This window comes from Corylus avellana, chromosome ca7, assembly GCF_901000735.1.
Source record: "Corylus avellana chromosome ca7, CavTom2PMs-1.0".
In the NCBI taxonomy this organism is placed as follows: Eukaryota; Viridiplantae; Streptophyta; class Magnoliopsida; order Fagales; family Betulaceae; genus Corylus; species Corylus avellana.
Window position 1 is genome coordinate 10,561,408 of NC_081547.1, and position 25,085 is coordinate 10,586,492.

The 25,085-nt window shown below is 35.6% G+C and overlaps 1 protein-coding gene across 1 annotated transcript; it reads left to right on the forward strand.

Annotated features, from left to right (window-relative positions):
- The first annotated feature begins 4,119 nt into the window (after positions 1–4,119).
- LOC132188263 (transcription initiation factor TFIID subunit 12b) lies at positions 4,120–16,797 on the forward strand. The gene is made up of 9 exons (XM_059602682.1): positions 4,120–5,016; positions 5,551–5,763; positions 6,660–7,259; positions 7,370–7,444; positions 8,181–8,259; positions 15,418–15,482; positions 15,768–15,803; positions 15,896–16,145; positions 16,423–16,797. Exons 1-8 carry the CDS (start codon positions 4,303–4,305, stop codon positions 16,076–16,078), a joined length of 1,965 nt encoding a protein of 654 aa, XP_059458665.1. The 5' UTR covers positions 4,120–4,302; the 3' UTR covers positions 16,079–16,145; positions 16,423–16,797.
- The last annotated feature ends 8,288 nt before the right edge of the window (positions 16,798–25,085 follow it).

Genomic DNA, 25,085 nt, shown 5'->3' on the forward strand with positions numbered 1-25,085 from the left:
TGGATTTTCGAGAAAACAGTGGTGGAGGAGCCAAACTTTTTTCATTTAGCCGAAATTTTCTTAACGAAGGGCACAAAGGAGGAAGCAGCTTTATTTGTAAGAATTGCCCGAAAGTTATGGTTCGACGAAATGATCTGGTTTTCAACGGAACCTTTATCCATCTGACAGAATTAATAAGGGCAGCAAAACAGGCCCATGAGGACTTCCTGGCCATCAATAAGAAGGACTCACATGGTGATCGAGGTGATGAAACATGAATAGATGTAAAATGGGTAGCCCCGGCGCAAATCTGGCACAAAACAAACTGGGATGCAGCCCTTGAAAACGACAGAATAGGTGTGGGTATCGTGATCCGAGACCATAAAGGACAAGTTTTAGCTGCTAGATGTTTTTTGATTGTGGGTAATCTGAAACCAACTGTAGCTAAAGCGCTGGGTGCTTATCATGCGACTCTACTCAGTGCAGAGGTGGGTGTACAAAACCTCATGCTAGAAGGAGATGCCAAGACAGTGGTTCATGATGTAAACTCGCAAGAGTCACACACAGGTAGAAACGGGCACCTTGTGGAAGATACAAAGACTTTGTTACGTTCCTTTTCTAAATGGGAATGTTGTTATGTAAGCCATCAATCCAATAGGGCGGCACATGGCTTGGCCAAATTGGCTTGTAGACAGATCATAGAGAAGACTTGGAGATGTTATATCCCAAAGGCTATCTGTGATGTTGTTTTGATGAAACAACCTGTTTCCATTTTATTTTATCAATGGAACTATTTCTTTTCTTAAAAAAAATAAAAAATAGAAAAAGGAAAAACCCTTTCAATGTTTGCATGGTTCAATTATTAAAAATTATGAGTAAAAAAATTTAAAATTTAAACAAAATATTGTTGGTGTAAAAAAAAAAAAAAAAAAAAAGGTTACAATTTCATTTATATTATTTGTTTCCTTATTTGATTCGGACCTTAATAATACTTAATTTATTGAATAATTTATGTATGGAAAACTCATGAAATATAATCAACACAATTAATTACGCTAATTAATGACCGGAGGTAAAAATAAAAAAAAAAGGGTTCAGATATTAAAAACATGGACACCTGCTGCGATTCTAAGCACTCTTAGATATTAAAAAAATAGACACTTGTCATAATTCTAAGTACTCTCTATGTCAAAACTCGGCTTATATATATATATATATGAGATCAATTATTAAAAATTATGAGTAAAAAAATTTAAAATTAAAAAAAAATGGACGCGTGAGTTAATAAAAATAAAGGTCAAAAGGAATTAATGAAGGAAAAATCGTACACTTAATTCATTTAAAAAAATATATAGAAAAAGGAAAAATCCTTTCAATATTTGCACAGTTCAATTATTATTATTATTATTATTTTTTGAAAGAATAGTGGAACTCTCATTATTAAATCATCCCTCTGAGCAAACTGCTCTAGCTAAATAAAGTCATGAATACAATCCGGATAAGCATCTATCCAAGTCTTCTCTAGAACATTCTTAATAGCCAACTTAGCAAGTGCATGGGCAGCTTTATTGCTATCCCGTTTAACAAAATCTATCCGCCATTGAGAGAAAACCTGCACAGCAGATTTAACATCTTCCACCAAAGGTCCAATTCGACGAAAATTCGTGCTCGTATCCCGTATAGCATCAATCACACCCTTAGCGTCACCTTCCAGCTGAACTTTGGAAAAACCCAGCTCACTACAGAGTTGAATTGCCACTAACGCCGCTCGAGCTACTGCTGCCGCCGGTGAGAGGAAACCCATTTGAGTCATGCAGCGTGCGGCACGTACATACCCATTATGATCTCTCACCAGCACCCCAAAGCCCATCCCACCCAACGAAGAATCCAGCGCCGCATCCCAATTTGCCTTGATCCACCCCACTGCAGGAGCAACCCAAAGCGAGAGACCCTAAGCACCTTCAGATAGAGGGAAAATTATTAAAAATTATTAAAAAAAATTAAAAAAATTATGAGTAAAAAAATTTGAAATTTAAACAAAATATTGTTGGTGTGAAAAAAAAAGGTTATAATTTCATTTATATTATTTGTTTCTTTATTTGATTAGGACATTAATAATACTTAATTTATTGAATAATTTATATATGGAAAACTCTTGAAATATAATCAACACGATTAATTACGCTAATTAATGACTGAAGGTAGAAATAAAAAAAAATAAAAAAAAAGGTTAAGATATTAAAAAACATGGACACGTGTCGCAATTCTAAGCATTCTTTACGTCAAAACTTGGCTTATATATATATGATAATAAATATTAAAATGAAAATAACTTCTATAAGGAGCTGGTGTAAACCAGTTCCTTTGTGTCCACCAATCATAATTGGACACCTCAACATATCAGAAAAAACCTAAGTTTAAGAAAAAAACATTACTACACCAGATTATATAAAAATGAGAAATAAAATAATTAAAAAACTACTTAATTTTTAAAGAAAAAAAAATTTATGGGGTGGCAGCCTGCCACCCCATCCCCCCACTTGGGGTGGTAGCCAGCTAACCTTTTAATTTTTGTTTTTTCTTTTTTTTTTTAAAAAAAAATGATTTTTAAATTTTTTTTTTCTTTCTCTTTTTTAGTATAATCTGGTGTGATAGTGTTTTTTTTTTTTTTCTTCTTAAATTTAAGTTTTTACATTATGTCCTTATAGAAGTTATCATATATTAAAATATGGCATCTTTTGTGGCTCCTCGTAGGACCCCATCCAATTTGACATTCCTCTCATCCAATTTTTCTAATATTTTTTGAACGAGGTCAATGGTGTAACTCAACTCTTGATTTATACGACCAAGACGTGAATCCTCCGCAACAATTGAGGTTTCTGGAAAACTTGGGGTTTTATATAATTTCTTAGACACCCCTACACTTTCAATCCCTTAAAGATGGATGATATACATGCCATAATTCATAAGAAAATAAACATGTGTATATCTTGTGCAATCATATTATGGGCATGCCTAATTTCCTATAAAGAATTACATAGTTTATAACATGCATCTCCAAAAAATATAAATGACATATTTTAATATTTATAAAATATTATTATTTAAAAACATATTGGGTTTACGCCAAAAAAAAATAATAATAATCCAATAATTTTAAAATATATCATCCATATTATGCATATTATTACATGGAATAATCACATAAAAAATTTAGAAGTTGAAATTTCAAAAGAAGAGATATATTGATCTCTTTTCTAATACAAGCAGGCCCAACGAAAGAGTAAAGGAAAATATAGTTGAAGACACAGGAAAGGATAAAAAAAAAAAAAAAATTAATTCAATAAGATTATAAGATGAAAATATTGACCTTGTAGTGCTATAGGGGTGACAAGAGAACGAACAAAACAAATATTATGTTCTTCTTCTCAAAATATTAATTTTGAGATGGGCAAAAGAAACATATAAATTACTAGATTGAGCCTCTATGAAAAGAATCATGTTAATGAGGTCCTCTCTTCATCCTTATTTTGTACAAATTGACGTGATATTTTAAGTAATTTTTAATGTCAGTCATTTAAAAAAAAAATTACTTAAAACACATAAGAATAACCAATATAAATTAAATGTGATAAATAAGTGTGAAAAATAGCATTATTTGTAAATTTAATTAATTAATTAATTATTATTATTATTTTTTTTTTCGAATTCATAAGAGTGGTTTTGCCATTTTGTATTAGGAGAGGAATTATAAAGATTTATAAAGGTCAAAACTTTCCTCTTATTTTCAGTTCGAGGAAAAGCTCGCGAGAAGTAGAATGAGGCCGCTGTCACCATGGTGGTGTTTGGTAAATGAGTTGGTCTAGACACTGTAGTTGATGTAGATTAATGTAAAAAAAAAAGTAAGAATATTTTATATAAAAATGTGAAAAAAGTGATATGAAAAAGTAAAAAAATTTTGTTTTGTAGTAATTTTTTTATTTGAATAATAATAAAAAGTGAATGATGTGATGTAAAAAGTGAAAAAGTAAAAATATTTTGATATTAATTTTTTTTAAAAATGATGATGAATAGTGTCTAGGCCAACTCCCCAAACAAGGCCACCATCTGGCCACCCCAGTGGATGACGTGTACGGCCCAGATTCAACCTCCCCTCTCCCTTCTCCCTTCTTCCTTCTCCCTCCTTTCCCTCTCAGCCTTCTTCCTTTCCCTTCGATCTCTTCCCCTCTTTCTCTCTCCCTCTCTCTCTCAAATTAGAACATGAATTAGGCGGCGCACAACCAAGAAAACCCAGTAACCTGTTAACCCAATTTCTGGAAAGGAATGGCAGAAAGTGCAGTATCATCCCCAAAACCCCTCCAACCCTCGAACCCCATCGACCCAACAACAACAACGGCAACAACAACACCCACACCCACACCCACAAACACCACAATTCCTCAAAACCCGTCGAATTCTACGTCGAACCCACCGTCCATGCGCTCCCCTTCTCCCCTCTCCCACTCCCATTCACCTTCCATTGACCACATCTCCTCCCCTCCCCAAATCCCTCTCCCCCCATCTCAACAACAACAACAGCAACAACAACAACAACCACAGCACCTCCCCGCAGCCTTTGGATTAGATTACCAGCAACAAAAGCAACAAACCCAGCTACAGCAATCCCAGCAGCAGTCACAAACTCTGGCCCAGAATGTCAACGCCTTGACGAATTACCAAATCCAGCAAAGCTTGTCGCGCTCCCCGTCCATGTCTCGGCTGAGCCAACAGCAGCAGCAGCAGTTCGGGATCATGAGGCAACATCAACAGCAGCAGCATCAGCAGCAGCAGGGGATGCATGGGAATGTGAATTTTGGTGGGTCTGGTGGGATTCAGCAGCAGACCCAACAACAGCAGCAGCAGCAATTGGGTACAGGCGGGAACTTGTCGCGGTCAACGCTGATAGGGCAGAGCGGCCACCTGCCCATGTTGTCTGGCCCAGCCGCTGCGGCGGCCGCGGCAGCGCAGTTGAACTTTCCGTCCCATTTGTTGGGCTCGGTAAGAAATTGAATTATCATTGAACTCTAATTTTGTCTAATCAGTGTTTGTAGTGTCCTTTGCCTGTTTTGGAATGTGAAATGTTGAGTTAGTTTTAGTTTTTAGAAGCAGGAAAAGGATGGGATTTGGAATTGTTCAAAGATGGTACCTTTGTGAATGTTCTATTTGATATGACCACTTCTTGGGGGAAGCCTTTCTCCACAACCATGTCATTCTTGTCCTTAACAATGAACTATTGGACGTGTTTTATGATTATCGACGATGAATTGGAATTCCATCGACACCAATCACATCCTAGAATATCTAATCGTATATTTAAGTAAACTTGATCGCATTTTGAAGAAAATCAACCAAATACATATCACTATGCCATTATACCTGTTTATGATTGGTTTGATAAATATCCTGTTCCTGTATTTTAATTATGCAGTACTTGGTAATTCATTCGGAAACCCATTACATTTTTTTTTTTTTTTTTGTCTTTGAATTGAGTATCATCTATGTCTCGTAAAACAAGTGAAATTGTGGGTGTAGCCGAGGCAGAAAGCTGGGTTGGTCCAAGGCTCTCAATTCCATTCGGGTAATTCGCCTGGTCAAGCTTTACAAGGACTGCAAGCAATGGGGATGATTGGGTCGCTCAATTTGAGCTCGCAACTAAGAGCAACTGGGGCTCTCAATTATGCCCAGCGACTTAACCAGAGCCAAATTAGGCAATTGCAACAGCAAAGTCCTCTTGGCTCTCAACAGGTATAATGTTTCCTCATCTATATGCTGTTGCTGGATTTGCGTAACTGCTGATGGTTGTGCTTTTGCCATTTTAGTCGTCATCTATATGTTGCTATATGGACGTTATTATTTGTTCTATTGCGAAGGATACATACCTTAGTTGTTTTTTTCTTGGGTTGTGTACTTTTGTGTACTGAAGTTTGCATTACCTATAACCCCAGATATCTCTCAGATTAATTACATGAGCTCTTTTTGGAAGAATTTTGATTTAATTTACGCTTTTTACCCAATCTTTAAATTTGGTTAGTAGCTGCTTTCTGCAATAGTAGGGGTAAGCAGTCATGTTGTGATTGACTTTCTCCTTGGATGCCCCAAATTCAACAACATTTGGAAAATTTTCCAAAAGTGGGACAGGGAACTCATTTACTAACAAAATCCCTTGTACATAATCATGTTATACTACCTTGGGGGTACTTGAAGTCCTGTAAATATGAGTCATTCCATTGTGTTCTACGTAACTTTTGAAATCAGTCCTATTTGTATTTCTTTAGCTCAGAGCCTATGAATTCAGCCTATCCCATACCATGTGCAGGATCATTTCCACAATTTAACCACTTGCTTCAACCACTTTTTTTTTTTTTTTTTTTTAATATTATTTTTTAATACTATCTCGTGAGTTTACTTTCTGAAGATGAATCAATTTTTTCATGTGATGGATGCATTTTAATGGGTGATTTTGTGAATTAATAGCTCATTAATGTTTTTGATATTCTTGATTGATACATATGTATTAGAAGATTTATAAGCTTTCACAATGTTATGCAATGCTGTTATGCTGAATTATTTGTGCATGTTTTTACATTTTAAACTTTTATGCGTGATTATTACATCCACTCTTTATCTTTACAAACTTACAGGTTCAAAGCTCACCGAGGACGTCACCGCTGGCATTTATGAACTCTCAGTTATCTGGGTTGGCTCAGAATGGACAGCCTACCATGATGCAGAGCTCTTTACCACAGCAACAGTGGTTGAAACAAATACCACCAATCTCTGGTTCTGGTTCGGCTTCATTCCGTCTTCAACAACAGAGGCTCTTGCAGCAGCAGCTGGCTTCATCTACTCAGTTGCACCCGAATTCTATGGCCCTGAACCAACAACAGCTATCCCAGCTAGTACAGCAGCAACCAATGGGGCATGCACAGCTACATCAGCAACAACAGCAGCAACTGCAACAGCAACAGCAACAGCAGCAGCAGCAACAACAACAACAACTGCAACAACCAGCACAACAACAATTGCAACAACAACTGCCTTTGCATCAGCAGCAGCAGCAGCAGCAGCAGTATTCTCCAAGGATGCCCGGGCCCACAGGTCAGAAGTCCATGAGTTTGACAGGATCACAGCCAGATGCTACTGCATCTGGTACAACTACACCAGGGGGAAGTTCAAGCCAAGGAACAGAAGCGACTAATCAACTTCTTGGGAAGAGAAAGATACAAGATTTGGTTTCACAGGTCTTTTCTCTGTTTCCAGTCTGTTAAATTCTGTTATTTTCCGCTCGATGTTGAGTTTATCTTGCTTTCCATTGCTCTGATGAAATATTTTTCACTGTGTTTGTGCTCAGGTGGATTCACAGGGAAAACTGGATCCAGAAGTTGAGGATCTTCTATTAGAGATTGCCGATGACTTCATCGATTCTGTGCGGCTCTTTACTGTGGCTAACTTTTTATTTTCTTATATTTTAGGATGCACATGCATGTCTGTACATATGTATGCCTCTCTATAGTACCTAGGTTGCATTCTTTGCTTTTTAATTATATTTCGATTACTTATATATATAAAAAAAAATTGTACGTCTCTCTATAAGTCCAAACAGAAACTCTCTCTCTCTCTCTCTCTCATGAGGTTTAATCTTTCATCAAATTTCTGCTAGATTGTTCTGTAAGTTTCATATGAATATTAGTTTTATTAATATTATAATATCTTATAATAATCTTCTGTAAACGACAAACCTATATAAACCTTAGTGTTATTCATCATGTTTGAGCATTAGGGTAATTATGATGTTTAAAAAACTGGTCCAACATAGCTTAATGAGCTAAAATTTCAGAAAGAAGTGCAGTCCTGCACTTCAGTAGCTCCATCATTGGCATCTCAAAGTTTGAAATTTGTCCCGTTGGATGGATAGAGTTTTATCTAGTGTCCCTGTAAGATACTGGAGTATATTTTCTTTTCTTCTTTTAAGGAAATAATATGGAGCTGGGATTACAGCTTTAGAACATTGTTTCTAGTTTGCAATAACAACTGGAGTTTGCCACTGTAGTTTGTCTACTTTGTTGTACCCTATACTTTGCAATGACATTTGTGGTTAACGATTTTGTGTTTTAGCTGAGATCATGATGGTCTTACAGATAAGGACTTGTATTTATTTGCAGGTTACTACATTTGCGTGCAGTTTGGCAAAACATCGGAAATCTTCAACTTTAGAGTCCAAGGATTTATTGCTACACCTAGGTTTGTGCTGAACTACAACATATTTCATCAGTAGTTTTCTCATGATATGCATAAGATAATGGTTATATGTAACACAAGAATTTCATCACTGATTTCTCTGGTTACCCTGACTGGCTGAATTTTAAGAAGAGATAAAATTTCATATGGTTTGAAAAAGAGTGGCTTGAATAAGTTTTTGATTCCGCCTGTTGATTTGTTGGAATGAATTTATTAGTTTTTTCACATAAATATCTGTTTGTTGTCAAATTTCATGTTCATCTACTGACTCTGATTTTTGGTTGTTTTGATTTAAATTTTTATTGCTAAATACTTGTATTTTTGGACAGTTGCTTATGTTTCTCCTACGATGATTAGTTATAGTTATTTTCTTGTTCTTTTTCCTTCTTCTAGTTAGGTGTCTCCTTTTGTATACTTTTTGTGTACTTAGGGGCGCCTTACGCTTTTAATGATATGTTTTTTTTGATAAGTTTTTAATGATATGTGTCGATTACTTATCAATTTTTTTTTTTTTAAATTTCTAAGTACTACTTTTCTTTATAAAAAGATATATAGAAAATACCTTCTTGAATGCACAGCAGAGAACAATTGCTAAGTTTTCAGAACCTTGTTATTAGAAACACATGTATGCAGTGAAAAAAAGATGGATGGTCAACAATTGTCTCCACCTGTTTCCAGCCATGGGTGTGTTTGCAATGTCAGTTTACCTGTTTCAGTTGTAAGTTATGCCTTTAAGGTTAGCTGCCTGTCTTTCAATATTTGGTGAGTGGACAGCAAGTGCAACATAGAAGAGGGGCCATAGGGACTTAGAGTGTGTTTGTTTCAGTCTAGAATGTTTTCTGAAAGACATTTTTGACATTCTTCAGTGTTTGGTGCAGCTAAGAACCCTGGTCAACTGAAAACAATTTCCCCTAGTCAGCAAAAAACTAAGCATAACATGAAGAAAATTATATTCACTTTTAAAGCACAAACCATTTTCCCTGTGGCCAACCTCGACCACAGCTTAGACTTTTCTTAGTTGCATTGTTGAGGGCCTCGGTGACTTCGTCTCTATGTCCCTTGACCTCCGCTCCCCTGTCATAGAAGCGCTGTTGTTCATCCTCTTTCTTGATTGGGAGCTCGGAGTAAAGGGTGGCTTTCTTGGCATTGGCATTTAGGGTTATGGTTTTCCAAAAGAAGAGGGACTGGTATTGGGAGTTGGTGGCATTGTAGAGGGATTGGGAGATCGGCTCAGGGTAGAGGGGTTGCAGTGGTGGCTAGAGCTGGCCAAGTAGATGGTGTCATCGATGTTATTGTTGCGACGGTGGGTTTTAGCGCAAGCACACTTGTTAGTGGGTGTGAGGCAGTGGCATTAAGGTTTTTAGCCATGGTTGTGCAAATTAGCGGCGTCTTGGCACATATGGGTTTTTGGTGTTGTCTCGAGGTGTTTGATGTTAGTTTCAGGGCTTCAGTTTTTGGATCAGGAGTGTGGGACTTTGTTTGTGGTGATTTTCTGAGATCGGCATTGAATGGTAAAGTGTGGGTATGATTGTTGATTTTGGTAATCTTGGGCCATAGGGCACTTTGAGTACTTGGGCAGTGGGTGAGGTGATGCTGGTTGGTCGTAATTGGTGATGGATTTGATGTGTGGGTTCCATCAATATTCAGTATTTGACCATGATTTTGGGGTCAATGGGAGTTTGTTTGTTGGCGGTGTCTATTTGTAGTGAAGCTAAATAATAAAAGAATATTTCTAAAATCAATTTCAAGATGCCAGCTAAACAATGGAAAATTAGTATTTTTCCAATAAATGTTTCTGATGAGAAAATGTTTTATGTTGAAACAAATGCAGCCTTAGTTGTGGTTGTTTACTTGGGTTAGGAGTTGGTCTTTGCTATTTGTCTAGTGACTACCATTGTTCCTTTTGACCAACTTGTGCCTCTCTCTCTCTCTCTCTCTAACACACACAATTGTTTTTTTTTTGGAAACTTCACAAAACCCCTCTGAAATTCTACTCGTTTTGACACTATCCTGCCAAAGTTTAAAATTCTCAATTAAGGGTTTCAAACTTTTAATTTCTTTCAACTACCCAATTCCATTAGGATTTTTCGTTAAATCTTGTCAAAATTACCAAAATACTTTTTTTTTTTAAAAAAAAAAATTTTAATTTTTAATTTTTAATTTTTTTTTTATAAAAAAAATATTGTAAAGATGTTGCAAAATATTGCAAATATTTTTTTTCTTTTTAATAAAAAAATAAATGCCTAAAAATATTTACATTTTTTTTTTTATAATAAAAAGGGGTATTTTGGGAATTTTCACAAGGTTTAACAGAAAATCGTAACTGAATGGGGGTAATTAAAAGATATTGAAAGTTCGATACCCTTAATTGAGAGTTTTTAAATTTTATAGAGGTTATTTCAAAACGCTTGGAAGTTCAGGAGGTTTTCTGAATTTTTCCCTTTTTTTGTTTTTGTTTTTGATGAGTAAAGTAGTTCATTAAAAGTGCGCAAGGGATGCAACTCAAGTACAGTCAATATATAAGAAAAAAAACCTTGCAAAGTCAAGAACTAGAAAAGAGAGCACAAAAGTCTACAGAGTTAGAGATATTGAGAAAGACGTTTGCAAAGATTCATTCAAACAAGAATTTAAGAAAAGAAAGTTGCTGGTCCAAATTCTTCTTCTCACAATCTTTGAAACTTTGAGCATTTCTTTCTCTCAAAATGCGCCACATTAAACAGGAAGAGATTAAATTCCAAACAATTTTAAGATCTCTCAACTGACCCTTCCTTTCCAACATGCCTAGAGATCTACAACCGTCTAGGCATAATCCACTCTACTCTAGACATCTAAAAAACCAAGTTCCACAAGTCTTGCGATATCACGGCGAGGAAGGAGATGATTGAGAGTTTCACCACACTTTGCACATACAACACCACACCATCACTATAATGTGACATTTGTGAAGATTATCCAATGTGAAGATTCTTCCTACAGCTGTTGTCCAAGTGAAGAAGGCCACTCTCAAAGGACCCTTAGACGTCAATGTTTGTTCAATTACTCTTTTACCCGCAAATGCAGTGTAGGCGTTGGGTTTGGCAATAATTATATCCCCCAACATAGCAAAACTAGCTGTTAGCCCACCAGTAGTAGCAGGAGATGTAAGGATTGATACATAAAATAACTTGCAATCCAATTGTGCCATTCCTCTCCAAAGCCACATCTCCTAAGTATGTATAACAGAAATCCCAGCTAACGTGGTCATAAACCTTCTTCAGATCCAATTTTACATAAAACTCTCAGCTCACCAGATATGAAGGGACTACCAAGGCATTCATTGGTGATGAGAACCGAGTCCAAGATTTGATGATCTTTGATAAAAGCATTCTAAGTCTTCAAGATGATCTCCATAATGATTTTCAATCTATTTGCCAAGATCTTCGTTATAATTTTATAAACTCCACTTACTAGACTGATAAGATGAATGTATTTAATCTTCGGTGTAAGAGTAAGGGAAGTAGCATTCAGACTCTTTTCAAATTTACCATGCTCATGAAACTCAAGGAATACCTTCATGGCATCTTCTTTGATAACATCCCTACAAGATTGGAAGAAGCCCATAGAAAAGCCATCAGGCCTCGGAGCCTTATTTCCATTCATGTCTTGCAACACTTTCCATCCAAGCGGCCCCCTCCTCACTAATAGAGTGAATAGGGGGGGACCATCCAAATCTGGTCCCAAACGTATACTCGGTAAAGAGCTGAGAGAACAATTGGACAATGTGGTCTTCGAAGAGATATCACCATTGATAACTAGCTTCTCTATCATATTACATCTTCTATTAGAATTTGCAACCCAATGGAAGATCTTGATATTTTTGTCACCTTCTCTTAACCACAACGCCCTCGACTTTTTGTTTCCAGCTCACCTCCTTTAAGAGAATAGTCTTCTCCAATTCATCAGTAGCCATATCCTTCCTCAACTTCTCCTAGTTTGAGAGAGGTCTTTGTTCTTCAAGCACATCCAAACCTTTTATATATCAAGATGAGCCCTTTTAGTATTCTCCATATTGCCAAACTCAGTTTCATTCCACGTTCTTAAATAAACTTTTAGAGCTTTTAACTTTTGAGCCTAAACATAACTAGGACAGCCAAAAACATTATAGGAACTCCATCAGTGCCTCACCTTCTCCACGAAGCCACATGTTTTCAGATTTACAATAACTTATCAGTAAAAAAAACAAAAAAAAAAAAAACAACCGATGGTCCATGTTTGAGTTAGGCCATAGATTTGTAAAAAGCCTACTCAAATTGGTCCTTGCACTTCTAAATATACACAACCGAGAAGCTACCCACACAGGTTTTGATCTTTTCCACAACTCTCAGAGATCAATTAAATACCACCAGAAGCCCTTCAAAATCCAACGGACACCAATCTAAATGCTGACCTCCTCAAACTTCGCACGGTATTCCTAAAATTCTGCCCCAATTTAGTCTGCTGCAAAGCCACTATATCAACTTTCCACAATCTGAGGAGATTTCTAAAATGCATACGTTTATATTCATATAATGCAACCCAATCACATTCCACGAAATAATTTTTGGCTTCATAGAGGAACATAAGATACCTTCCCCCTTCTACTGCCAGACTTTGATGCAGAATCTTTTGAGGCATAATTTATGGAGCAATTTAACCTTTTCAATTCCATACTACCTTTGGAACCAATTGAGAGGAGCTAGAAGGAGAAGCACTGCTCAGAACATCCTTCTTGCGACTGGCTTCAATTGATGCAAAAAGTGCCATAAACTCCTTCTCAAATTTATCGCAAGCATTCCCATAATTTACTAAAACCTTTAATCGTATTTTTTACTCACTTGGAGGCCTCTTGCTCAGAAAAACCTGTCTCCTCCGATGTTGCTAGAGGGTAAACATTGCTCACAGAAGATTGGCTCACCCCACGGAGAGTTAACCAAAGCCGACATATCATTTCCACACTCTACCCCATAACAATTCCTTTCCCTAGCAAGTAGCAACTAACCTCTACTCTGGTGATCAGCCAAAGAGGGAGCTACAACATGAGCTATGCCAAGGCACAAGCCTTTCCTAGCATGATAAACCTCCAGCTGGGTCAAGCCCTCCCGCACCTGCTCCTAACCCACTCCCCACCCCTCCCCTCTCCTAAACACAATGGATGAAATTAAGGTCCTTGGGTTTAAATCAGGGATTGTAGCCCTCTTCGCCTTCCTCAGAACAATTGCCCACTTTTCAGATTCGGCCACCCCACTAGCAACAGTCACACGGGCACCACCCAACGAGACATCAGCATTATTACCCGGCGTCAGACCCTTGCCAGAGGACCCAGCAACCCCTATATCAGGAATAGAAAGCTTCAACTCTGAAACTTCACGCGACGATGCCTGGCTAACAGAATGTGGCGCCTCTGGCAAAAAACTGTCAGGCAGCGGGCTCACTGAGATAGCAGCAAACAAATTCCCCTCCTGAACCCCTTCAGAACAATCCACCAAGAGCTCAAAGATTCGTGTCATAGCTTCTGGTGGTTCCATGGTCTTGGAGGACAGGGTTGATGAACCTGTACCCTCACATACCAGCCAGCGTGTGTACTGACCGAAGCCTCACCTTTTTGAGACACCTTTTCCGTGATTGACATCGGCAGAGGTCGTTGACTGCAGCACAACAGTCTGCCTTCCTCCCAGTCTCCCAGATCTCCTCCACTGCAGGGTGGCAGACACCTGTGACAGATCTGGCAGAGGAAGCGCAGCTTGAACAGGATGGCTGCTTGGGCCCTAACCTGCATCTTGGCCTGAAGAGGAAGACCCAACTCTTGCATGTCTTTTCCACTGTGAAGTAGGTCTAGGTTTGGCCCGGGTCGGATGAAAAGAGCGGGTTTCATTAAAACCAGAAGGCATTGATTTTACCCAAGAAAATCGATCGAATAACTCTCCTACATCTTTCATAAATGCTCACAACAGAGTCCCCCTCCTCTAGTTCAAACTGGAACGTCTTAGCTTCAACAACAAAAAACCTTCTCAAACTCCCCATAACAGCCCTCACGAAACCCCCTACACACTCAGAAACCGGTGCCAAAGCCAGGGGACGCTTAAGACTGATGCGAGACAATGGGATGAGAAGTCAAACTATTGTGTGCTGACAAAAATATATTATCAGCAACTTAAGAATTGGACAAAGTATAATAAGTGACTTGGCTTCTTATTGAGCCACACACACTTATAGTGGCCACTTGTTTAAATGCTAAGTCACACTGGTATAGATTTAAGTATCATTTCACAAATCGGGATCAATTATTCCTCATATTTTGTTATGAAATAGTGGTCCTTGCCTAGAATGTGGTTCCTTGCCAGCCAGCCAGATCCTTCAACTGATCTGCAACTCTTTCTTGTCGTACAGTTTAATATGGCATACCCTGTTTTTTCAGGTGACTCATTAATTTGTTAAAAATTTCTGAGTGGTCTGTCTTATGGGATCCAAACATCAAGAGTGAGACCCATCATAAAATACCGACTAATCTTCCTCAAACTGACCTTACACAACAAGGTATCTAGCACTGGAAGAAATGTAGTTGAAGTACTGGGTTTCTCTGTCCTCCCATTGTTGCTGGAATCTCTATAGTAGCTATCAGCACAAAAATTGTTTGTCAATAATAGAAATTTGACTTTCTGGGTCCTCTTCCTGCGTAAACTTGACAAGATAGGCCTGCGAGTTAATTAAACTTCACATGGATTAGGAAACCGCTGCTATGCACGTTGAAACAAGTTGTGAAATTATCTGGTGATGACTTGCTAGTTTTATGTACAAAGTTGTTTCTTGGAACAATCTTATGGTTGTGCAAACTCATTTTTTACATGTAATGATATTTCAATTTCTTTTTCTTCACTTGGTCTCTTCCTGTGATTAAACAAGAATATATAAGAGGCTTGTGGGATTGATCTCAGGGGGTATGTTGGTATTATTTCCAGGTGCAAACTCCAGGAAAAAAATATATGCATGGACAAAGTAATATTACTGCCACGTAGGACTAAATAGTAAATATATTGTTGATAAGCATTCATACTAAAACGGTGTTGATTCACTTGTTTTCTCTATAATGTTTTAAGTGAAGCAAACGGAACCTCAATAACTCCATTGCATGGAAATATTTTGCAGAGAAAAATTGGCAATTGAACGTTCCAGGATATTCAACTGAAGAGCGGAAGTACCAAAGCAAACCTGTGAGCATCTTCCATTTGTTTCTTCAGATTGTTATAAATGACATGGTCTAACATTCTGGGTGTATTTGCATTAAAGAACTATTTGAAGATAAAATACAAGATCTTTTAAGATGAATTTGCATTATGTATTTAGTTTAAATTATAAAGTTAACATTTTTCCCTTGACAAGTAAATTCTAAGTTTGACACTTGCTTTTGCAGATTTAGTAATTCTATTTTAAAACGAAATAACAATTCAAAATATATATATATATATATATTGATTCTTCTAGTTAAATTCTTGCAGTTATCAAGTGATCTCCACAAGAAGCGTCTTGATGTAGTAAGTTCCTAGTATCTGTTCATATGTTTCATCTAAATCCTTCTTTTACTTGGCACTAATACCTTATCATTTTACACTTGCAAACTGTTCAGATTCGCACATTAATGGAATCCCCACACTCTGAAACAAATACTAGTAATTCTAAAGAGATGATAAGACAGGGACTTGGTAATCCAGTTGGTGCCAACTACCTGGCACGACCTTCCCTGAGTTCAGAGCAGTTGGTTTCGCAATCAACTGGTCCCCAAATGCTGCAGCAGATGACACGGTTTTAGCGGATATGCACTCTTAATTCTTGTTTAGTCTTCAAGCTGATTGGGCATAACTAATGGACCTCGTTTGGTAAGCATTCTCGGCATTCGGATAATGAACTTATTGCCTGAGGTTGCATGCTTTTTTGTTATTTGTTAAAATGATGCATGGTCAACAAGAAGTCTTAAGAATATGGGGAATGTGTTGCTTGATCTGTTTGGCCACTAGGCTGCATTCTGAATAAACCTTTTGAAGCCTGTACTTTTTTTCGGATTAATATGCACCACCATTTGTGTTTTGATGCTATTTGTTTTTCACTAGCGTGCTAAATCTTCTACTCTTTTATTATTGGTTCTTTGTATCACAGGATGGATGTGAATACAGATTGCCAAAAGCAGTAGCTGTAATTACTTAGCAACTATCTCTAAGACATGAAAGTTAGGGGGAAGAGATCTCAGCAGTTGACCATTTTCTATATTGTTTTATCTCGTTTTGTTGGAGTGACAATTCATGGCCCATAAGGTGAGCTCGTGCCTCCATCGAGCCCGTTTACCAACGGCATAATAAGAAGCAGGTTGGGTGGGCTTTGTATTCTACTCGATTATTTAGAGAAGGGATATTTTCTTATATGTTTTTTTTTTTTTTAGACTCAGATCTATTCTGTATCTTAATTTTTATGGGAGCCAAGGTTAGATGGACTTTGTATCCTAATTTATTATTTAAAAGTGCTTGCCTTTTGTTCTTTTACTGCCTCAACAACTTTAATCAATGATATGTTACCCAATTTTTTTTTTGTTTTTTTTACACTCACACACGTTTGGTTCACCTGGGCTGAATTTCCTATTAGGTTTTGCTTGTTCAAATGGACATCAGACATTCTTAACTAAAGTAAAAATATTTAGTAAGTTTGAACTCATTGAATGCCTAGCTAGCTGCCTCTTTGAACTCATTGAACTCATTGAATGCCTAGCTTAGCTGCCTCTTTCCCCTAAAGTTGTAGAATCGTTGCACAACAACAAACAGATATTTACAGATGCCTTAAATTTTGGTGTCACATGCATGGCTCGAAGACACCAAACAATTGGAGATAGCCTGCTTTTAACAAGTTTTGGCATGCAGCAGCAGCAGCAGCAACATCAGCAGCCACTACCTTGGAAGCATCACAGAGAGACGACAGTGAGAGTCATTATTACATTTGTTACGACAGAAACACTTGTAAGGCCGCCACCCCCACTGTTTTTGTTTCCTCTCGTTAAGTATATGTATATGTGTGTGTGTGTGTGTGGACCATATATATATATATTCCAAATCTTTGTCAGAGTGCCGCAGTCAACATTGATCCAAACGTACTTGTGCAACTTGCATGTACGTGGCTGTCCAAATTTTCTCTTGTGGGAACATTTTTGCTTTGTCTTGCTAGGGAGGGCATATATATATTTGATCTTATATTAATTCAGTGTTTAATTAGGTAATCTATACTAACGCACGTACATTCCATATTATCAAATAATGGATTCAAATCAACATCAGATCATGTGGAAGTATGATTTAATTGAATGCAAATGTAGATTAATGTTAGAGCAGTTTTTTGGTACGAACGGCCTGATTGGTTATGGGCTACCTGCAAAATATTAAAAAGCGTCAAATGATGCACTGGTCTGGAGACCGAAGAAACTATTACTGTTTGGAATGAAAATATGCAATAAGTTCAGAGTTTTTGAGAGGAATTAATCAATTCCCTTTACTAATGTGTTGCATTCCTTTTATAGGGTTTTATGTAACCGTTATTCATGTAGTCAGTGGCAGACATACATGGAGGCGACCCAGGGTCAGGCGCCCCCGATAAAAAAAAAAAAATTAAAAAAAAAAGAAATTTTAAAAATTATTTAAGTATTTTTATGCCAAAAATTTAAGGGCACCCCTAGTAATTTCAATTTTTTGAGCAGATGTGGCTATCATGTGCTACAACTTGCACACTATCTCATTTTAATAATAAACAATTAGCCCATCATATGCTACAACTTCTCTCCTCTATTAAAGATAATTTTCTCTCTCTCCATGCATGTGCTACAAACCGTTGGATGCCATGCACTGCTTTCGATGCTATGAGGAAAAAAATAATAAAAAAAGAAAGAATAAAAAAATGAATAGATAAATAATATTTAAATGATAGGGAAAAGTAATAAGTTAAAATGTTGAGTAGGATGTGGGGGCTTTAAAAAAATAGGTAGCTAAAATGGATAAATGTGGTTTTTTTGGCTAAATTTAGACTCTAGTCTCTAATGTGATTTATACTTTGAGATTTGGGGCTTTTCTAAAAGAAATAGTTGTAGGCCAACAGCCCACTAAAAGGTACTCTTTTTTCTTAGACACTACTAGTCATTTAATTGTTCTTAGTTTATTTTGCAAGTAGTTTAAATTATTATGTGTTTGTGACGTCGTTAGATGAAGATTTTTAATAGTTACTTTGATTTTTGTTTTTTTACATATACTACATGATACATATATTATGGTCTAATTTACTTTTTGATTGTATTTACCATATTATAGGAAAAAAAAATTATCATTATTATTATTTTTTATTTGCGCCCCTAGTAACTCTAATTTCTAGATCCGCCACTGCATGTAGTTATTCCACTTTCACCTGGTGGTTGAGAGATAATGATTTTTCCATATTCATGAATTTGGCGCGACCCTTAATTAGGGATTCTTCATCTTAAGATCGAGTCAATCACACATTCACACCTGGGCTTTTCTAGTTTTAGTTAATATTATTTCTTAATTTTTTTTAGATCTATTTTTCTTTTTGATCATTTGTAAGATCATAGAGGTGTATATTAGCCTATGGAAATGAATCCTCTTCATTTCATTTGGCAAAATGGTAGGATAAAGTTGTCCTAATTTTAAAAAGCTAAAGACAATTTTATCTTAATTTTTCACATCATTTTACCTAAATGACTCATTTCAATTTTAAATGAAAGGGAGAGACCTTAGCATATGATGAGCTCCATTATGCAAATAATATAATGGCCATTGAAAAGTAGCAAAGTCCGTCATGATTTGACCGTTGAAGATATCCGTTGGCCCATTAGCAAGTAAAAAACAAAAAAAAAATGGAAAAAAGGACGACAAACATGTACGCTAAAGTGGAACACATATTAATTATTTATTTAAAGCAAATAATTAACCCAATAAAGATAACTTAATTAATATATATATTTTTCAGGATATCATCCTTGAAGGCGATTCCTTGCTGGTGGTCCAAACATTGAAGGATCCCAACAACATTTTGAGATCTTTCGGTGGGCATATTATTGCTGATGCAAGGACTGTTCTTGGAACGCAAAGGAGCTGGATGGTGTGACATGTTCAAAGGCTGGGTAATCAAGCTGCACATGGCTGGCGAAGGTGGGCCTCCAATGTTTTACTGAGCTGGTATGGGTGGATGAGATCCCAAGCTGTATTACATCTATTGTGAACTTAGAGCTTTGTGCTCTTCAAATTTAGAATCCTGGTGCGTTCTAGAAGTTTATTTCACCTCAGTGATAGTTAATGAAAGTCAGGTTTTCAAAATATATATATATATATATCTTACTTTCTGAAGAATGAACTTTAGCATGATTATGAGCCGTAACAATCATATATAAATATAAATGCTTTGAATATATATACCTTAATTAACCTCTCACCTAATCAATTTGGTGGAGTAGATGAGACATTTGCAGCCTATTAGTCAACCTCCTATATTCATTTCCGTGTCAAAGAAAGCTTGGTTTAATTTATGTGCTTTGAATTTAACCTCCTCGCCGCAAGTCGCCTAACATTCTTAATTTGTAGTGTAAAATGGTAGCCCATGCTATAATTGAGCGGGGGGCTCGAGCAACCAAACTCTTTTTGAAGTATGTTTAGACGGCAAAGAAAAATATTAGGTTTTTTATCAAAAAAAAAAAAGTTTCAAAATGACATGTCATCATTCCATATAATTTATTATTTTAGTAAATAGAAACATTAAGGGCCTGTTTGCGTGTAGATTTTAGGGGCCTAAAAATGCATTCAACACTCAAAAAGTTCGTTTGAAAAAAAAAAAAATAAATAAATAAATAAACAAACAAACAAACAAACTCGTTTGGAAAAAAAAATTGAAAGTGCTTTTAAAGGTCCAAAAAGCTTAAAAATTGCCAAAACACACTTGGCAAAATGTTCAAAAAATATTTTTTTGACTTAAAAGCTATATTTTTTAAACGTAATCTTAAACATGCTCTAAGTGATGGGATGATGATAAATTATTTGGGAACCAAATTTTTGAGAAAAAAAATTGAGAAACCTAGCATTTCTCAAGGGCAAATAGGGGATTAATGACAAATTGACTCATGTGAACGACTCACTTTCACATGTTACGATATTCAATTGAGTAACGTTGAAGACGCAACTCTCATCTTATTCATATTTTATTGAACTGACGTGATAGTGCCCGTCAACCTTTAGATCAATATTTACTAAAAATAAAATAAAATTCAAGGGTTAATTGATGGGCACTGTCACATCAATCAAGTTAAAGAGTTAAATTTTGAATTGTTCGCTATTGAATTTTGGATCTAATAATAATTTTTAACGTCACGTCAAGGGTACATATCGAGTCCGAGCAAAATTGGAGGTTATTGGAGGACCCTAGCTAGCTAGAACAACCCTTTTCAATTTAGGCATTCGATCACCAAATGTATCACCCTCCCAAACCCTGGTTCAAAATGAAATACTCCTAATTGTTCAATGGTTTTTCCAAAACATTTTCTTGTTCTAAAGGATTCTTCACGATCATCATCAATACCTTCAAATTCTTTCTTGTACGTGCAGGTTGTTGATGGATGCCAAGGTCACAAAGTATTTTGGTGAATGAAAGATCAGTTTTTCAAGGTCTATTATATTTTCTCTTTTGGGTTTTATTCTACATATTTGGTTTTCAAGATCAATGTTTATTTGATATAGTTTTGCAAAGCTAGGTTGAGTATTTTTTATTCCTAATCATCAGACTAACTTGATATTTTCCAGACTAGTTGCTTTTTATGCATGAAAAATAATTTCAAATTGTCACGTAGGATCGGTCAAGCCTTAAACATGATTTCCTTGATACATCTTCATTTTGTCGATTCCTAGATTGCATAGTTGTCGTGTGATGTTATAAATCTTCAGAAAATAGTTTTCAAAAATTGACTTTAGGGATGATTTTAGGTTCTTGAAAGAAACCCCAAAGGGCTATAAATCAGTCGTAAGGTCTTTTAATCATGATTTTTAAGCACACAAGAGCCAAACTATACTAATTATTAATTAATATAGACATGTTTCGAGTCATGTAGTATCAAAACGTTTTTCAAATTCATATGCATAATGTACTGATCTAGTTGGATTTCATAAATGTGTTAATTAAGATGTTCATAATTGATCCGTATGGGCTTTGGTTATTAATTCCAAGAGGCCTACTATAATACTTCGGTTTTATATTGAGAAGATGAGTAGTTCACTTAGAGTTTATGGTTTATAAAGAGACTTATGAGTGCTAAGTCTCACATTACTTACTTATTATGTGAAACTGTGCTATATAAGTTTTTCTAAAGAAGCTTCAAATTGATTAGTCATTTTGTGGTCATAGAGCAAATGTGGCTAATGATTTTTTCTTAATTAGGTTGTTACAAATGGTATCAGAGTCGCCTAGTAACGTGGTATTGTGAGTATCGCATAATGTGGCCCTGACAATTAACGTCAAGGGTTTAAGGAGGGGAGTTTGTACACCCTCATCATATATTGGAAAGATGCGTACCCTATAAAGAATTAGTGGTTTATAAAGAGACTCATGGATACTAAGTCTCACTAAGGGTGAAAAAGCAGTTATGGTTAGTGGTTATTAGGGTCTAACTGCTTTTTAAAGAAAAAATTAAAAAAAGTTAATTAAAAAAAATTATGTTGATTCATGTATTTTTTATATATAAATATAAAATATATTATATAATATACATAAAGATGGTTAGCGGTTTTTTCAAAACCTAAAACCGCTAATCGTAATCGTTTAGGTGGTTATTCTTTTCACCCCCAAGTCTCACATTGCTTACTTGCTATATGAAAATAGATTTTATAAGTAATTTTAAGAAAGCTCCAAATTAATTAATTTTTTTGGGGTATAATATGGCTAGCACTTGTCTAGTGCGAATTGGATTAGTAACATAGAAATCATGTTTTAGAGTTTTGTGTTTAATAGTCGTCTCATTCTAGTTGGTAGGAGGCTATGAAAGTTTATGAAAGATGGGCGGATAATGAGACAACTATTTTAGTAAGTATCTTGGCCTAAGTAAGTAATTAAGTAATTGTTTATAAAGGTGACCATCACAAGATTGCAAAGCTGTGTGAACTTAATTAACTGTTTATAAAGGTGTTCCTCTTCTAGCCACAGAACTTTGTTTGCATGTGTTGATATTTGGCTGCTCTGAGAAATCAAAATTGTCTTAATAAGCGATAGACAACGACCCAATAGCATATTCCAAAGGCAATCAGAGAATTCAAATAATTACCCTAACCAGAGACAACGACCCAATAGCATAACCCTAAACCCTAAATTTCTTTTACTTAAATACAATAACAAAGAATAATCTTTTAAAATTTTTAAGAATACTAAAAGAATTACCCTAACCAAATGTCAAGTAAGTTCATTGTATAATTACCATTTTGGGCGGTGGATCAGTGGTCCCAAAAAAATCTTTAAACTGGTCAAGTATACGTTATGGCATAAGCTTGAATTCCGCAACGAGAATCCTTATATTTGATTAATATAAATTTTTGTGACTTTTGGTGTTTTATTGATGTCCTAATAAAACTGGATTAAGCTATTTTTCAATCCAACTTGAAATAGTATTTACGATTCTTATCGTCTAAACAACTTATGTCACAACAAGCAAATACTGTAAAATAATTATTTTGACCGCCTTTTCTAACCTTCTCCTTTAAAAATAAAAAAATAAAAACAAAAAAAAAAAAAAAAAGAAGAAGGGGGAAATAGGAATTTAGATAAGTGTCCCATTTACCAAAAAGTGAAAGAAGAGCAACGAAAAGAGTGAGGCTGAGTTAGTTTGTGGCCAGTAGTGGTACAAACAAGGGTCTGATTGATTTGACTGCCACCATTTTACCACCACACACTTAATTTGTCCTTATATGCTGGACCAGGTTACGGGTAGTCAGTAGCAGCCGCCTAAATGAAACAACAACAATCATTATAAAGAAAGAAAAACAACAACATCGACCATGTTGGCTGTTTGTCACGAAAAATCCCGTATTGGACCGGAGACTTTGTACTCCTGCGTCTGCTGCACTTCTTTCTAGAACTTCATTAAGCCTACTTTTGTTTTATAGTAAAATGTTTTTTTTTTTTTTTTCCTGAAAATATTTTTTAATATTTAACGCCTCTACAAAAAATTATAAATAATTTTATTTAGTTATATTAACCTATAAAAATTAATTTTTATTCACAACATTGAAAAATAATAATATAATTGGTTTTTTTTTTTTAAAAAAAAAAATTAACTTAAAAATTTGAGTTCTGGCGATGGTTTGGCAGAGGTCTCGAGGTGGTTTGGCAGAAGTCTGACAAATTTTTACAATTTGAAAATGAGAAATTTGAACTCAAAAAATAATTTACAGAGAAATAATTTTATTGAAATTAAAGAATCTTTTTCTTTCAAACCAAACTTTTCTTCCAAGATTCACCAAAAGCATATCTTGAGTTGAGTTTGAAATTTGGTGGATGATTTGGAAGGACATATGCATGAACTATGCAATTAAAACACGGTATTTTAAGAGAATACAAATAAGATTTGTCAAGAAACACTCACAAAGAAAAAAAACAAAAAATTGGGAAAAGTCTACATAGCGCTATCAAACTATCATCAAATTGACAATGTCCCTTCATACTTTCAATTGCGACATTGTCAATTGGATGATAATTTGAGAGGGTACATAAATCTTTCCCAAAAACATTTATAATGTGAAGCTAGGTGGATGATTCTTGTGAGGACCATTAACTAATCACTTCAAAATGTCTTCTTGCAGCATCTCTAGCATACTAGCTAAATGGCTCATAATAGCTATATTTAGCTATTATAAGTCACTTTTCTCCTCCAATAGAATAGGCAAAATGGCTTTTGTTCTAATGTGAATAATTACTTATTATTATTCACCTTATACCATCTCCAAAAGATGAGCTAAATACCTAATAATAGTCAAATTTGACTATTATGTGTGTTTTTTCGTCTCCAACAAAATAGGCTATTTAACTTTTTTCATCTAGTGCGAATAGTACGAGCATCTTTAGCAAAAGTAAGCAAAATAGTTACTGAAAAAGTAGAGATTTTTACTTTAGCTACTAATTTTTTCATACATACTTCAACAGATTCTCTATCATACTCTTTATTTTCTTTAAATATTATTTTGTGTGAGAAAAAGTGTGTAAGAAAGACAAGGAGAGAGAGAGAGAGAGAGTAAAAGAATGCAAGTGAGAGAGAAAAAAATAATAAACAAAGTTTATAGTGTGAATAGTGAATAGGCTAATTGGCCTATTTACAGTTCACACTAGAAGAAAAAAAAAAAGTTAAGTTGCTTATTCTATTAGAGGCGAAAAAACACTCATAATAATCAGATTTGACTTTTCCCAATTTTATTGGGAAAAGTCTGCATACCACTCCAAAAGAATAGTCAAATCTGATTATTGGGAAAAGTCTGCATACTGCTCTCAGACTTTTCCCGCTCTCAAAATAGGTGTTCTTGTCGGGCAAGGCTAACTGGGAACTCGAGGTGATAAACGTGAGCGGACCAAATGTGATTAATATGTTAGGTTTGGAGTATTTGGCTACAACCAAAATCGAGAGAGAGAGAGAGAGAGAGAGAGAGAAGAAAACAATAGATAGAGAGTAAAATAGAGAATTGGTTGGAGTATGTATAGAAAAAGCAATAGCTAAACTAGAAATTTGTTGGAGATGCTTACATAAACAAATG

Excerpts from the sequence above, each read along its gene's own strand:
- LOC132188263 (XM_059602682.1), top strand. The coding sequence starts at position 4,303 with ATGGCAGAAAGTGCAGTATCATCCCCAAAACCCCTCCAACCCTCGAAC. Across the intron at positions 5,017-5,550 it reads CGTCCCATTTGTTGGGCTCG|CCGAGGCAGAAAGCTGGGTT; the intron begins GTAAGAAATTGA and ends TTGTGGGTGTAG. Across the intron at positions 15,483-15,767 it reads GGAAGTACCAAAGCAAACCT|TTATCAAGTGATCTCCACAA; the intron begins GTGAGCATCTTC and ends AAATTCTTGCAG.